This window comes from Pseudophryne corroboree, chromosome 7, assembly GCF_028390025.1.
Source record: "Pseudophryne corroboree isolate aPseCor3 chromosome 7, aPseCor3.hap2, whole genome shotgun sequence".
Lineage (NCBI taxonomy): Eukaryota > Metazoa > Chordata > Amphibia > Anura > Myobatrachidae > Pseudophryne > Pseudophryne corroboree.
In genome coordinates this window covers 500,052,839-500,069,250 of record NC_086450.1, presented here as the reverse complement: position 1 = coordinate 500,069,250, position 16,412 = coordinate 500,052,839, and the positions used below count along the sequence as shown (strand labels likewise).

At 46.7% G+C, this 16,412-nt stretch overlaps 1 protein-coding gene across 3 annotated transcripts in view; it reads left to right on the top strand.

Moving 5' to 3' along the window:
• The window catches only part of INO80E (INO80 complex subunit E), a 31,765-nt gene extending 18,575 nt beyond the window's left edge, over positions 1–13,190 (top strand). For 2 of the 3 annotated variants that reach the window (XM_063935248.1, XM_063935249.1), the window contains exons 3-8: positions 10,864–10,934; positions 11,050–11,099; positions 11,395–11,470; positions 11,547–11,640; positions 12,102–12,230; positions 12,456–13,190. In XM_063935248.1, coding sequence (XP_063791318.1) covers positions 10,864–10,934; positions 11,050–11,099; positions 11,395–11,470; positions 11,547–11,640; positions 12,102–12,230; positions 12,456–12,677 — 642 coding nt within the window. In that variant the 3' untranslated portion in view covers positions 12,678–13,190. The remainder of the gene's footprint in view (positions 1–10,863; positions 10,935–11,049; positions 11,100–11,394; positions 11,471–11,546; positions 11,641–12,101; positions 12,231–12,455) is intronic. The other variant, XM_063935247.1, reaches the window with a different exon arrangement.
• Positions 13,191–16,412: the final 3,222 nt, after the last annotated feature.

Sequence of the window (16,412 nt, the reverse complement as noted above, 5' to 3'; positions counted from 1 at the left end):
CTGTTAACTGGGTTCAGATCACAGGTTGTATGGTGTGATTGGTGTGGCTGGTATGAGTCTTACCCGGGATTCAATATCCTTCCTTATTATGCACGCTCGTCCGGGCACAGTATCCTAACTGAGGCTTGGAGGAGGGTCATAGGGGGAGGAGCCAGTGCACACCACCTGATCCTAAAGCTTTTTATTATTGTGCCCTGTCTCCTGCGGAGCCGCTAAACCCCATGGTCCTGACGGAGTCCCCAGCATCCACTACGGACTACGAGAAATAGAATTATCGGTAAGTAAATTCTTATTTTTTATTAATGGTTTTCACTTATGTTTTTTATTAATTGTTTGCAATTCTTTGAAATTTTTAAGAAAAAGTTGTTTATATGTATATGCAAATAATGTTTTATCATCTAGCACTAATTTAAGAGAGCACACCAATTTTTAACATTTTTGTATGATAAATATACAGGCATAAGAACAGTGACTCAAAGTAAGGTTCACGTCCCTGTATCACTAATGGGTGTTTACATTCCTCTCTGTTGCTAGGCAGCGGGCCCGTGGACGCGCCTCCGGGCGCCGCCGCGTCACTTCCGCTGAGACGCTAAGGGCGGCGGGCTGGACGCCGGGATGGCGCGGCCACGGATGCACGCTGGAGGGGATGTTCCTGAAGGGGGGTAAGTTCTATTTAAGCACATTGTATTTTGCACTGCATTATTCCTGATGAAGGGGGAGACCCCGAAACGTTGAAGCACCATTACAGCACACTGAATGATAACCGTAACCAGATATAAATTCCACATGATAACAGAATTCAGAGATCTTCGTTACACATATTTGCGCAAATGTGTGAATAAGCCCCAAAGCTGCATCAAGGCGTCTCTGTATATTTGGGGTCCCTAGCGCTATATCTAGGTGCAGAGTGTGGCACCCCAAAAAACCAAATGCTTTTTATCTTGCTTAGAAATACCTCTCCCTTTCGAGCACCTGAATGATATCACTAAGCTAATTGAGCATCTACCAATATATATGTTTGTTGTGAGAGGCAGAGAGGTTCCTGCATTAGGAGGAGGTGAAGGCCCTGACATGCCACATGGAGCATTATGGGGTTGCTCCAAGGTAGGTAGCTCTTAGCTTAGACATATTGTAGTAAGGAGCCATTATCATGTGGCTCCTTGCTGGTTAATCTTAGACCCAGATTGGGGTAATGGAGGTGTGGTGCCTCTGGACTGGCTGAGCTGGATGGCTTTAGTGTGGCATACCTTTACGTTCTATTAACACTTTTCACTTATTAATTTTTTAACACTTTCTCTATTTCTCTGACGTCCTAGTGGATGCTGGGGACTCCGTAAGGACCATGGGGAATAGACGGGCTCCGCAGGAGACTGGGCACTCTAAAAGAAAGATTAGGTACTATCTGGTGTGCACTGGCTCCTCCCTCTATGCCCCTCCTCCAGACTTCAGTTAGAATCTGTGCCCGGCCAGAGCTGGATGCACCTAGTGGGCTCTCCTGAGCCTGCTAGTAAAGAAAGTAATGTTAGGTTTTTTATTTTCAGTGAGATCTGCTGGCAACAGACTCACTGCTATGTGGGACCGAGGGGAGAGAAGCAAACGTACCTGTTCACAGCTAGGTTGCGCTTCTTAGGCTACTGGACACCATTAGCTCCAGAGGGTTCGAACACAGGCAAAGGTCCTCGGTCGTCCATTCCCGGAGCCGCGCCGCCGTCCCCCTTGCAGAGCCAGAAGATCAGAAGTTGGTGATGAAATCGGCGGCTGAAGACTCCTGTCTTCATTAAGGTAGCGCACAGCACCGCAGCTGTGCGCCATTGCTCCCACTGCACACCACACACTCCGGTCACTGTAGGGTGCAGGGCGCTGGGGGGGGGGGGGGGCGCTCTGGGCAGCAATAATAATACCTTTGGCATAAAAAAGACACATAATACAGTCTGTGACTGTATATGTGTAAAACCCCCGCCATTTTTTAGTCAGAAACAGCGGGACAGAAGCCCGCCGCTGAGTGGGCGGGGCCTTCTTCCTCAGCACACCAGCGCCATTTCTCTTCACAGCTCCGCTGGAAGGACGCTCCCCAGGCTCTCCCCTGCAGTCTCCTGGCACTAAGAGGGTAAAAAGAGAGGGGGGGGCACATAAATTTAGGCAAAAGGTGTATTAATACAGCAGCTATTGGGAAAAATTCACTTCTGGTAGTGTGTATCCCTGTGTATATAGCGCTGTGGTGTGTGCTGGCATACTCTTTCTCTGTCTCCCCATAGACCTTGTGGGGTCCTGTCCTCAGTCAGAGCATTCCCTGTGTGTGTGCTGTGTGTCGGTACGGCTGTGTCGACATGTTTGATGAGGAGGGTTACGTGGAGGCGGAGCAAGTGCAGATAAATGTGGTGTCGCCCCCGTCGGTGCCGACACCTGATTGGATGGATATGTGGAAGGTCTTAAATGACAATGTAAACTCATTACATAAGAGATTTGATTATGTTGCTGCCGGGGGACAGCCGGGCTCTCAACCCGGGCCTGCCCAGGCGCCTCAGAGGCAGTCAGCGTCTCAAAAACGCCCACTATCTCAGTTGGTTGACACAGATGTCGACACGGAGTCCGACTCCAGCGTCGACGAGGATGAGGCACTATTACAGCCCAAAATGACTAAGGCCATCCGATACATGATTATTGCAATGAAAAATGTATTACACATTTCAGAGGCTGACCCTGTCCCTGACAAGAGGGTAAATATGTTTGGGGAGAAAAAGCAGCCAGTGACTTTTCCCCCGTCACATGAATTAAATGAGTTATGTGAAGAAGCGTGGTCTTCCCCTGATAAGAAAGTGGTGATTCCCAAGAGAATACTAATGGCGTACCCTTTCCCGCCAACGGATAGGTTACGCTGGGAATCCTCCCCTAGGGTTGACAAGGCCCTGACGCGCTTATCTAAAAGAGTGGCCCTGCCGTCTCAGGATACGGCCGCCCTAAAGGAACCTGCGGATAGGAAGCAGGAAGGTATCTTGAAGTCTGTGTATACACACTCTGGTACTCTACTGAGACCGGCTATTGCTTCAGCTTGGATGTGCAGTGCTGTTGCAGCTTGGACAGATACTCTGTCAGAGGGGTTGATTACCCTGGACAGGGATACTGTATTGCTAACACTTAGCCATATTAAAGACGTCATCTTATATATGCGGGATGCCCCGAGGGACATTTGCCTGCTGGGCTCTCGAATAAATGCAATGTCCATTTCTGCCAGGAGGGTCTTATGGACTCGGCAATGGACAGGGGATGCCGACTCTAAAAAACACATGGAGGTTTTGCCTTATAAGGGTGAGGAATTGTTTGGGGACGGTCTCTCGGACCTCGTATCCACAGCGACAGCTGGAAAGTCAACTTTCTTGCCACAGGTTTCCTCACAGCCTAAGAAAGCACCGTATTACCAAATGCAGTCCTTTCGTTCTCAAAAAAGCAAGAGAGTCAGAGGTGCATCCTTTCTTGCCAGAGGCAGGGGTAGAGGAAAGAAGCTGCACCATGCAGCCAGTTCTCAGGAACAAAAGTCCTCCCCTGCTTCCACTAAGTCCACCGCATGACGCTGGGGCTCCACAGGCGGAGCCAGGAGCGGTGGGGGCGCGTCTCCGAAATTTCTGCAACCAGTATGTTCGCTCACAAGTGGATCCTTGGGTTTTACAAATTGTATCTCAGGGATACAAGCTGGAATTCGAAGTGATGCCCCCTCACCGTTACCTAAAATCCGCCTTGCCAGCTAGTCCTGACGGCTATTCACAAGCTGTACCTCCAGCAAGTGATAATAATGGTACCCTCCCTTCAGCAGGGAAGGGGTTACTATTCCACACTGTTTGTGGTACCGAAACCGGACGGTTCGGTAAGACCCATTCTAAATTTAAAATCCTCGAACATTTACATGAGAAAGTTCAGGTTCAAAATGGAATCGCTCAGAGCGGTCATTGCCAGCCTGGAAGAGGGGGATTTTATGGTATCTCGGGACATCAAGGATGCGTACTTGCATGTCCCCATTTATCCGCCTCACCAGGAGTACCTCAGGTTTGTGGTACAGGACTGTCATTACCAATTCCAGACGTTGCCGTTTGGTCTATCCACGGCACCGAGAGTCTTTACCAAGGTAATGGCGGAGATGATGGTACTGCTCCGGAAGCAAGGAGTTACAGTTATCCCGTACTTGGACGATCTCCTCATAAAGGCGAGGTCCAGAGAGCAGTTGTTGGTCAGCGTAGCGCACTCTCAGGAAGTGTTGCTACGGCACGGCTGGATTCTGAATATTCCAAAGTCGCAGCTGATTCCTACGACGCGTCTGCCCTTCCTGGGCATGATTCTGGACAGAACAGAAGAAGGTATTTCTCCCGGAGGAGAAGGCTCAGGAGTTAGTGACCATGGTCAGGGATCTCCTGAAACCAAAGCAGGTGTCGGTGCATCACTGCACGCGAGTCCTGGGAAAGATGGTAGCGTCATACGTAGCCATTCCTTTCGGCAGGTTCCATGCCAGGATCTTTCAGTGGGATCTGTTGGACAAGTGGTCCGGATCGCATCTTCAGATGCATCGGCTGATCGCCCTGTCCCCGAGGGCCAGGGTGTCTCTTCTGTGGTGGCTGCAGAGTGCTCATCTTCTCGAGGGCCGCAGGTTCGGCATACAGGACTGGGTCCTGGTGACCACGGATGCAAGCCTCCGCGGATGGGGGGCAGTCACTCAGGGAAGAAACTTCCAGGGGCTGTGGTCAAGTCAGGAGACTCGTCTGCACATAAACATACTGGAATTAAAGGCCATATACAACGCCCTGAGTCAAGCGGAGCCCCTGCTTCGAGACCAACCAGTGCTGATTCAGTCAGACAACATCACGGCAGTCGTCCATGTAAACCGTCAGGGCGGCACAACAAGCAGGGTGGCGATGGCGGAAGCCACAAGGATTCTTCGTTGGGCGGAGAATCACGTACAAGCACTGTCAGCAGTGTTCATTCCGGGAGTGGACAACTGGGAAGCAGACTTCCCCAGCAGGCACGACCTCCACCCGGGAGAGTGGGGACTTCATCAAGAAGTCTTCGAGCAGATTGCAAATCGGTGGTAACGGCCACAGGTGGACATGATGGCGTCCCGCCTAAACAAAAAGCTAAAAAAATATTGCGCCAGGTCAAGGGACCCTCAGGCGATAGCTGTGGACGCACTGGTAACTCCGTGGGTGTTCCAGTCGGTATATGTGTTTCCTCCTCTTCCTCTCATACACAAGGTACTGAGAATAGTAAGAAAAAGAGGAGTGAGAACAATACTCATTGTTCCGGATTGGCCAAGAAGGACTTGGTACCCAGAACTTCAAGAAATGATATCAGAGGACCCATGGCCTCTGCCTCTCAGACAGGACCTGTTGCAGCAGGGGCCCTGTCTGTTCCAAGACTTACCGCGGCTGCGTTTGACGGCATGGCGGTTGAACGCTGGATCCTAGCGGAAAAGGGTATACCGGATGAAGTAATTCCTATGCTGATAAGAGCTAGGAAGGATGTGACAGCAAAGCATTATCACCGCATATGGCGGAAATATGTTGCTTGGTGTGAGGCCAGGAAGGCCTCTACAGAGGACTTCCAGTTGGGTCGTTTTCTGTATTTCCTACAGTCAGGTGTGACTATGGGCCTCAAATTAGGGTCCATAAAGGTTCAGATCTCGGCCCTATCCATTTTCTTTCAAAAAGAACTGGCTTCACTGCCTGAGGTTCAGACGTTTGTAAAGGGAGTGCTGCATATTCAGCCTCCTTCTGTGCCACCAGTGGCACCTTGGGATCTTAACGTTGTGTTGGATTTCCTGCAATCCCACTGGTTTGAGCCACTTAAGACCGTGGAGCTAAAATATCTCACGTGGAAAGTGGTCATGCTATTGGCCTTAGCTTCGGCTAGGCGTGTGTCAGAATTGGCGGCTTTGTCATGTAAAAGCCCCTATCTGATCTTCCATATGGACAGGGCAGAATTGAGGACTCGTCCCCAATTTCTCCCTAAGGTGGTATCATCGTTTCATTTGAACCAACCTATTGTGGTGCCTGCGGCTACTAGGGACTTGGAGGATTCCAAGTTGCTGGACGTAGTCCGGGCTTTGAAAATTTATGTTTCCAGAACGGCGGGAGTCAGAAAGTCTGACTCGCTGTTTATTCTGTATGCAGCCAACAAGGTTGGCGCTCCTGCTTCGAAGCAGACTATTGCTCGCTGGATCTGTAGCACGATTCAGCTGGCTCACTCTGCGGCTGGATTGCCGCATCCAAAATCAGTAAAAGCCCATTCCACGAGGAAGGTGGGCTCTTCTTGGGCGGCTGCCTGAGGGGTCTCGGCTTTACAGCTTTGCCGAGCTGCTACTTGGTCGGGTTCAAACACATTTGCTAAGTTCTACAAGTTTGATACCCTGGCTGAGGAGGACCTTGAGTTTGCTCATTCGGTGCTGCAGAGTCGTCCGCACTCTCCGGCCCGTTTGGGAGCTTTGGTATAATCCCCATGGTCCTTACGGAGTCCCCAGCATCCACTAGGACGTCAGAGAAAATAAGAATTTACTCACCGGTAATTCTATTTCTCGTAGTCCGTAGTGGATGCTGGGCGCCCGTCCCAAGTGCGGACTTCTTCTGCAATACGTGTATATAGTTATTGCTTACTAAAGGGTTATTGTTATGAGCCATCCGTTGATTGAGGCTCAGTTGTTGTTCATACTGTTAACTGGGTATGGTTATCACAAGTTGTATGGTGTGATTGGTGTGGCTGGTATGAGTCTTACCCTGGATTCCAAATCCTTTCCTTGTAATGTCAGCTGTTCCAGGCACAGTTTCCCTAACTGAGGTCTGGAGGAGGGGCATAGAGGGAGGAGCCAGTGCACACCAGATAGTACCTAATCTTTCTTTTAGAGTGTCCAGTCTCCTGCGGAGCCCGTCTATTCCCCATGGTCCTTACGGAGTCCCCAGCATCCACTACGGACTACGAGAAATAGAATTACCGGTGAGTAAATTCTTATTTTTAATTACATTTCATGTTTGTATCACTTTCTCTATAGCTTCGGCTTCCTAAATACTAATTTATTAACACTATAGTTTTTTCACTGGTATGCTACGCTGGGCTCTCTGGCTTATGCTGGTGTTTTGGGGTGCCACACCCTGCACCTAGATATAGCGCTAGAGACCCCAAATATACAGAGACGCCTTGATGCGGCTTTGGGGCTTATTCACACATTTGCGCAAATATGTGTAACGAAGATCTCTGAATTCTATTATGTGGAATTTATATCTGGTTACGGTTATCATTCAGGGTGCTGGGGGAAACAAATGCTTTTTTTTCCTCTACAAGGCACATGCATGCGCCGCTCCCCATGAAAGTCAACCACCTGTGTGCACATCTAAAGCTGAGAGGAGAGAAATTTAATCCACGCATGGCACTCCCGGATTTTTAAAATGATGTATGGAATCGGCATGGTACAGCGACGTTTCTGGGCCGCGCAGGACCCCGTTTTCAGGCTGCTGTGAACAAGTGGTAACAAACACAATGGTAGTAAAGCTTACCTTATATCCCCTTGGAAACAGAACAAAGCGCCGCTCCCGGAGCTCCGAGGTGCACTGTGTTGCCATGGCAAAGGCAGGCGCCGCTTCATGCTCCGGGATTACGTCTGAAAGTCACATACGCCAGTTATGTGACAACTGTTTAGTTCCCGAACCAAATCCTGTATAACAAAAGGCTGGTGCTTCTCCTCACCTCTATTGGGGGAATTCAAGTGTTGTGTGCTCCAACAGCCACTAGATGGCACCCAACAGAGCAATTCAATTGTTGCTCCGTTCATGCGCGCACAGCCAATGGCGCTGACATTACTGTTCCGTCGTGTTGACGGACCGGTGACTAGTAACATATAAAGCAATAAATACATTGCCTATATATTATCACAAAGTAAGATGTAGTGCACTAGGCCAAGCTCACAGTGAGCGTGCTCAAAAAGCATTAAACGGTATAGATATTATTAAAAAAAATTCTACAAACTAAGGGCTCTATTTACTAAGCTTTGGATGGAGATAAAGTACCAGCCAATCAGCTACTAACGGTATCCGTTCACATGGTCGACCATGTTATGGTCGACAGTCATTAGGTCGACCACTATCGGTCGACATTGACATGGTCGACATGGACACATGGTCGACACATGAAAGGTCGACACATGAAAAGGTCGCCATGAGTTTCACTTTTTTTTTCTTTTGGGGAACTTTTCCATACTTTACGATCCACATGGAAAACGATTGGAACGGTAATCTGTGCCGAGCGAAGCGGTAGCGGAGCGAAGGCACCATGCCCGAAGCATGGCGAGCGAAGCGAGCCATGCGAGGGGACGCGGTGCACTAATTGGGGTTCCCAGTCACTTTACGCAAATAACGACACCAAAAAAAGGTTAAAAAAACTCATGTCGACCTTTTTATATGTCGACCTTTCATGTGTCGACCATTTGCATGTGTCGACCATGTGTCCATGTCGACCATGTCAATGTCGACCAATAGTGGTCGACCTAATGACTGTCGACCATAACATGGTCGACCATTCATACCGGAACCGCTACTAACGGCCGTGTTACAGGCTTAGGGCCAGATTCAGACCTGAAATCGCACAGGGGACGATTATCGAAAGACTGCATATGCACCACAAAGCACAGGGGCGTCACCAAACAGCAACAGAATGGTGCGAAAATTGTGATCTCGCGGGCGCCCTTAGGTGGTCAATCCGAGTTGATCGCTCGCTAGCAGTTTTTAGCAGCCGTGCAAACGCTATGCCGCCGCCCACTGGGAGTGTATTTTAGCTTAGCAGAAGTGCGAATGAAAGGATCACAGAACGGCTACAAAATAATTTTGTGCAGTTTCAGAGTAGCTTCAGACCTACTCAGCGCTTGCAATCACTTCAGACTATTCAGTTCCTGATTTAACGTCACACACCCGCCCTGCGTTCGCACAGCCCTGCCTGCGTTTTTTTTGCCATGCCTGCGTTTTTCCCAACACACCCTGAAAACGGTCAGTTGACACCCAGAAACGCCCTCTTCCTGTCAATCACTCTGCGGCTGCCTGTGCGACTGAAAAGCTTCGCTAGATCTTGTGTGAAACTACATTGTTTGTTGTAATAGTACGTCGCGCGTGCGCATTGCGCCACATACACATGAGTAGAAGTGCCTTTTTTTGCCTCATTGCTGCACAGGGAACGATTGCAGCTAGCGATCAACTCAGAATGACCCCCTCAGTACATAGATCCCTAAAATATGCATTACTGATGAGCCAAGAGCCCTGTCTGAGACACCAGTCATGGTAGGCGGCTAAACAGAGGAGTTTCAACCATATTGCACATAATAATCACAGACAAGAGAATAAACATTCCGTTATACTGTAAATATTGTTGACATATAAAGGCAAGGTACGATATAAACTGGGCATAGTTAACTATAGAAACCTATACATGTAATAAATGACGGTCATTGCGAAGGAACCATAAAGTAATAAACCGTGGTTATTATAATGAGATGAAAAAGGTTTACAAATCATTCCAATTGATCTTCTCATTTAGGTTGTAAAGTATCTATCTTATGAATCCAATGGGATCCTAATTTTAGTAGTTCTGTCTCCGCCTCAGGGCGATGAAAAAAAGACCACGTACAAAAAGCCACAAGGACATATATAATAGACGATATCTGGACCACTAGGTGTTCTACCGCCAGGCTACCTACCGCTAGTTTATACCTAGGGCTACTAAAGCACTGCTACCATGCTGTAAGGATGTTTAATCTATGACCTGCTACAAACACAGAAAAATCTTAGGGATTACTTGGTCAGAGAAGATGTTACGGACTATCCCCCGACGCCGGGTTTGTTTGGCCAAGTAAAGAAGCCCCTGTACTATAGATGCCATCATGCGTCACGTGCAGCTACCTCGTTACTGGAGCCAGTAAGAAACCTCCGCATCTGAATTATGCATATAATATCAAACACGTACTTAATTGCATGTCCAAATACGTCATTTTACAGTGTTTTGTGGCAGGGTCAGCAGGATTTCCCTGTCTAAGTATGTAATAGCAGTTGAACACGTTGAGGTCAGAAATGAACTGCAGCCAAGTTGATTAGTAGCACCTGTTAGAGGCCTTTAAGAATGCTGTCTGTACACAGGGATAAAGCACCTGATGCTGAACAAGCTGGCCAGGCGATAGGCTGGGGGTTTGGGTTTACGTTGGTAGTCATTGCAGTCTATACCATTGCTGATTGTCAGAACATGGAATGTTACGCTTTAACCTGTAACCTGCTGTGATCTGATGTTGCAACCATTTGAGTGACCTAACTCCTGGAGAAAGAATACACCTGCTGTTTGAATTTTACCCGGGGTACGTGATCCTTGTCACAGTTTCTGACCCCTTGTTCATGGCAGCCTGAAGAGAGGGTCTTGCGCAGCCCTGAAATATCGATGTGCCATGCCGTGTGATTGAATACATCATTTTACTAATCCTGGAGTGCTATGCGTGGATTGAATTTCTCTCCTCCCAGCTTTGGATATATATAAATATGTGGACACCCCCTTTAATAGGTGTCTTCTTACATCTGAGAGGTGCTCTGTGTTTTCTTGGGAGAGCCTTTGAGGGATGTTGTACGGGAAAGTCCAGAGTACCATACCTGACCCTTTTTGTTGCAGAATAACCCTCAACTTCAACTGTTGAAATTGTGGGTTATTGTAGAACGAAACGCGACGGGTACGTTACTTTGGGGCCACAGCTGGGCCGACCTTTACATCATCCTTAGCTTACTACTTAGATAATAGGTTTTCCCTGTCATGCCCCTTACTTATAAGAACAGTGTTTACATTAACCCTGTAAATCTCCCATCTCTGTAGGAGCAGGAATGTTTCCAGGAGGAACTGAGGAGAGCCCAGAGGAAGCTTCTGAAAGTGTCCAGAGATAAGAGGTAACTAGGGCTCTGCATCCTGTGGGCTTAGACTGCGGTCCCCTCAGCCACCCACCACACTAACTCACCCACACGTATGCCCTGCTCCGTGTAACCTCTCCTGTCTCTCCGCCAGCTTCTTGTTGGACAGAATCCTGCAGTATGAGAACGTTGACGACTCGTCAGGTATGATATAATGAGTGCTGTCCTGGAAGGGATGGAGGTTGGTTCAGGCAGCGGTAATGAAGAAGGGAATATATTGGTTTGTGAATCTGGGTGAGTAGTGGAGACATAGCAGGAGAGGATGGGGGGGTGCATGTGAGAATAACATGGTCCATGGCAGGGAAGGTAGGATATGGATTTAGGGGTCTATGTACTAAGCCTTGGAGATAGATAAAGTGGCTGGAGATAAAGTACCAGCCAACCAGCTCCTAAATATCATTGTACACAGACCCCATAATTCTCTTTTCCTTACATTCAGATTCTGACATGACGGCTTCCTCGGAGAACAGTGACACAGAGGGGGGCCGCGACCACAGCACCCCCACTGCTAAGCGGTAAGTACAGTCCATCTATTCCGGTCTGGCAGCATCGCTTGTGTTCTCTGTGTGCCAATCACTTCTCACTGTACAGGAAGAGGAGCCCGCCAGCCGGACCAGCCTCCCCGCCACCCTCCTCCTCGTCGGGCCTGTCCTTACACACATCCGGGGGCCCATACCTCAGCGCAGTGAGTATTAGATGCTCCCACTACACCTGACGCCTGTTTTCCTAATCTATCACTCATTTCTCTGGTTTTTCCCAAACATTCCTGAAAACTGGTACACATGAAAAGCCAGCGGGGGATGCTTGCTTCATTTATTTAACATGGCTAGAAAAATGTTCAATCGGATTGGTTGGCGTGGGTTACAGTACCTTTTTCCTGTGTGCCAAGTTCCCTCATTGAATTACTCTATGTACATTTTTTTATTTGCGAGCCGATTGGCTGTTTCAAAATTAGTCTTAAAACATCTCCTGGGTTAGGGAAGGTTTTGTGAATTGGGAGCCCACCTACAGTATATATCAGGATAGTCCCTTTTCTTCTCCCCCACTCTCCGAAAATCTGTCCCCGAAAATCTGTCCCTCTTCCTATCTTTTCCATTCCATCTCATGATTTGTGTTTTCTCCCCTTCACCTCTCCCCCCTCATCAGATGAGCTCACCCCCCTACACCCCGTTCCCCTCGGAGTATCTGGCTCCCATCCCCAACTCCACGCCCCCCAAACTCGAGAGAACCAAGAGAGACCGAAAGAACCGCGGGGTTAAGCCCAAGAAGCCCAAGGTACCTGTGAGTGTATGTGTGAGTAGAGATATACGTATAAGTGTGTTTGTGTATATATACTTGTGTGTGTGTGTATGTGTGTGGTCTGACACGGACGTACTGTAATAACGATATGTTTAACGGTAAATATTCTCTTGTTTCTTTGTCTTTCCCTTCCATCTCCTGATCTCCTCTGCTTTCCGCCTCTTGCTGTCCTGTTCCTTCTGTCCCTAATTACCTCTCAAGATCGCCCTCAGCTCTTCCCCCAGCTGTGGTGGAGTCCTGCCGTTCAGCTCCCGCTCCTCAGGCCTGCCTCCGCTGTCATCGTCAAGCAAGCATACCCCTCCGCCCGCCATCCTCAGCACCGTGCCCCAACAAATGTTCAGTGACGGAGGAGAGGGGAGCGGAGACGAGGGCCCCTTGGATGGAGATGAAGAGGATGATTTAGTTATTGACATTCCCGAGTAGTACACGGATATTCCTGCACTTTTAAGTGCCCTTTCCTGTGCTCAGTCTGGAGTGAACGCTCACTTTATGAGTGTGTCTGTAGCACCTCCTACTGATCCTCGTCTTATAATGTGCTGGGGACAGCTCTCCTGCCATTGGGTCATCACTGGCATATAATCCACCAGGAGGCCTTCAATGAATATGACATGAGATGGACAACCTCTAATAACCTTCCGTCAGCAGAGGCCGACCAGCTCAGTAAACCGGTCGCCGGTGTATGAAATTTGGGACACCAGGAAATGTGCTGTAACGGCAAGCAACCAATCAGATCCTGTCTTTCTGCTAGTGCATTTCAATAATAGAAGCAAACTTCTGATTGGTTTCTGTCACAGCGCTGCTTATGGGCAGTAGTTTTCATTAATGTTTGCACTATATGTGTTTATATTCCCTAGGGATAAATTTGCTAAAGCTTTTTTATATATATATATATATATATATATATATATATATATATATACATATATATATAATTTTTTTTTTTTGTTTCCCTACTACATATCCCCAGGGATATGTTTTATATAAGAGCCAATTCCTGGGATTTCTCATTCTCAAACCAGAGAGGAAACAATCCCGGTTTAGATGAAAGTGAATTGGAGTGTGAAATCACCCTGCATCCCCTAGGTGGCGCTATGTTACTTATATTATATAATCATAAATAAAATCCACATTTTTGGGTCCCCTACTGAGATAATGACACATATATATGTATATTATAGATCTATATAATATATCTATATATACACATAATATATAATATATATGTCATTATCTCAGTAGGGGACCCCAATATGTGGGATTTTGAATTTTGGATAAGGAATACTCAACCTGTATATGTATTTTTTTTTAATGATTATATAAAATAAGTAACATAGCGCCACCTAGGGGATGCAGGGTGATTTCACATTCCAATTCACTTTCATCTAAACCGGTATTGTGTCTTCTCTGGTTTGAGAATGAGAAATCCCAGGAATTGTCTCTTATATAAAACATCTCCCTGGTAAAATGAACAATCACACAGGGATCAGCATCCCATCACACATGTGCAAAGGATTTAGACATTTATTTATTAGAATGAATTTATCTGAGATAAACAGTTGATCGTGGCGGAAACCTCTCTCTGTGTATGCTAAACTTCCGGATTGCCAGCAGTGTGAAGAACAAAGCTGGCTGGGGTCAGGGGGGAAGGAATTGGGGGCATAAACTGGCTGGCGGTGGATTGTAAAGCTAATGAACAGAGAATGTCACATGCTTGAACATGATTATAAGACATGATACCCAGTACTGCCTGATACTGTAGCTATGTAATGTTATTTCACATAATAAATTATTGCTGTCTGTGATGTCTGTCACTTGGTCTCAGTGCTAGTTTTAGTTATTGTCAGTTTAGGAACTTTGCCATGGTAAGAATACGACGTCCACGTTAAGGGCTTGATTCTAAGGTAGTAATACAGAAAAGACCAAGTAACTTTGCACCTTGGTTGCACTGCAGATGAGCAGGGCAGTCGAGAGCCGGAATAGACCCAGGTACTTATCAAGGGAGTGGCCTAATCACAGGAGGTGTGGTCATGTACCCTTAGAAAAAAAATAGTATTTTAAGCACCGCCATGGCCACACAGCAGCGTGTGCTGGGCTGAGGAAAAGAGCTGCTGCTGCTAGGTAAGAAGGAGGGGGCCTGGGCCCCTGCTGGACCCTCACTGGGCCCCTCCATCAGACCTGGGCCCGGGTAATTTTTACCCTCTCCCCCCCTCTCTCGGCACCACTGCAGATGAGGCAGATGTACAAAGAGTAAGGTGTGGGAGGGGCTTTTGTGGGGGGCTGGGCTGGACACCCTAATTCTAAACATGATAAGTGATGCTACCATGCTGAGACTTGTAGTGCTACACAAAAAAATGGAAAATGCCGGTACACTCTCTAGACACTAAGAACACTGGTAATCGGAATAGTTACAATAAACTCTACAATATAACATGGAGAAAAATTGAGGTTCTTAGCATAATTTTTGGCCAAAATATATAGGCCCACCTACCACGACCAGGTGACCTCGTCAGGTGGGTCCCTAACATTCCTAAGGTTCAAGTCCAGAGCATAGGAGCCCCAGGCCCAGAACAACCCAACCGCCAAAAGGCATTACACTAGTGATCAGTAGCAGTTTAAGTGTTAAAAGGTGTTACATTAATAAGTAGCGGCTCAGTGAGAAGTGGGGTGTTAAAAAGTGTTACATTAGTAAAAAGCAGAATAAAAAGAGGGAGTGGAGGGAGGTTCACTTACTTGGCGCAAAGCTACCATCAGTGGCGCACCCAGGGGGGTTTTCCGAGTACCCAGAAACCCCCCTCCACCAAAAAAAAAAATTTTTTTTTTTTTTTTTTGGCTGCATGAGTATTATTAATGACTGTCTAGCGTCCTCTGCAGCCTGCTTTCTTCCTGGTGGCACTTGCAAGTGCAATAAAAGTTTACTTTATTTTAATTATAGTACATATATATATCCATGTGCATACATATATACACATGTATATACATACATACATATAAACACACACACGCACACACACATATGATATATATATACATGTGTATATATATATATGTGTACTGTATGTGTGTGTACATATATATATATATATATATGCATGTTTAATTACCCAAAATGCCTACACCAATCCTGTATTATGCTTTCTGTGTGCTTAAGGTTTTCTTTTATGTCTGTGTGGCTTATCTATTGCTGTATTACTTAAGTCCTCTGTATCATGTGTATTGTTTTTGATGTCTGTAAAGCGCCTTGAGTCCTGTTGGAGAAAGAGCGCTATATAAATAAAATTATTATTATTATTAATATGCTATGTATATGTGTATATGTATGTGTGTATGTGTATATATATATATATATATATATGTGTGTGTGTGTGTGTAGATATATGTATATATATATATATATATATATATATATACATATATATACACACACACACACACACACACACACTAGTTTTACGGACCCAGCATATACTGGGTCATCTCAGTCCCCACCCCCGTGATTGGCTCCGCCCAGTTCTGGAAACCCCCCCATGCAAATCCTGCGTTTGCCACTGACCATGCACTAACGAGTATCAGAATAAACGGCACCACATTTATACAACTACAGTAGATCATCCAAAAGAAAGCAGATACTCGTCTGTGCCCAGAGCGCTCTAACACACCAAAACCACTTATATGGAATGAAATGTACAATATAAGGTGCAATACGTCCCTTTTATATAAAGATGTGCGATGAGTCCTCTTTGTAGCCAATCCAATTGAAAGTTCAATTTCTGTCATAGGACTTCACAAATCGTCTTGAGATGCAATTTTCAGGCTCATACAAAGAAGGAAATAAAAAAAATAAAAAAATGTGTAGACCAGTTTCACAAAGGTATGCAAGCACAGAACCCTTGAGATGTTTTCGCAACGGAGCGATTAGTCGCTAATGCGCATGCGCAATGTCCGCAGTGCGACTGCTCCAAGTAAATTTGCTATGCAGTTAGGTATTTTACTCACGGCATTATGAGGTTTTTTCTTCGTTCTGGTGATCGGAGTGTGATTGACAGGAAGTGGGTGTTTCTGGGCGGAAACTGGCCGTTTTATGGGTGTGTGCGAAAAAACGCTGCCGTTTCTGGGAAAAACGCGGGAGTGTCTGAAGAAACGGGGGAGTGTCTGGGCGAA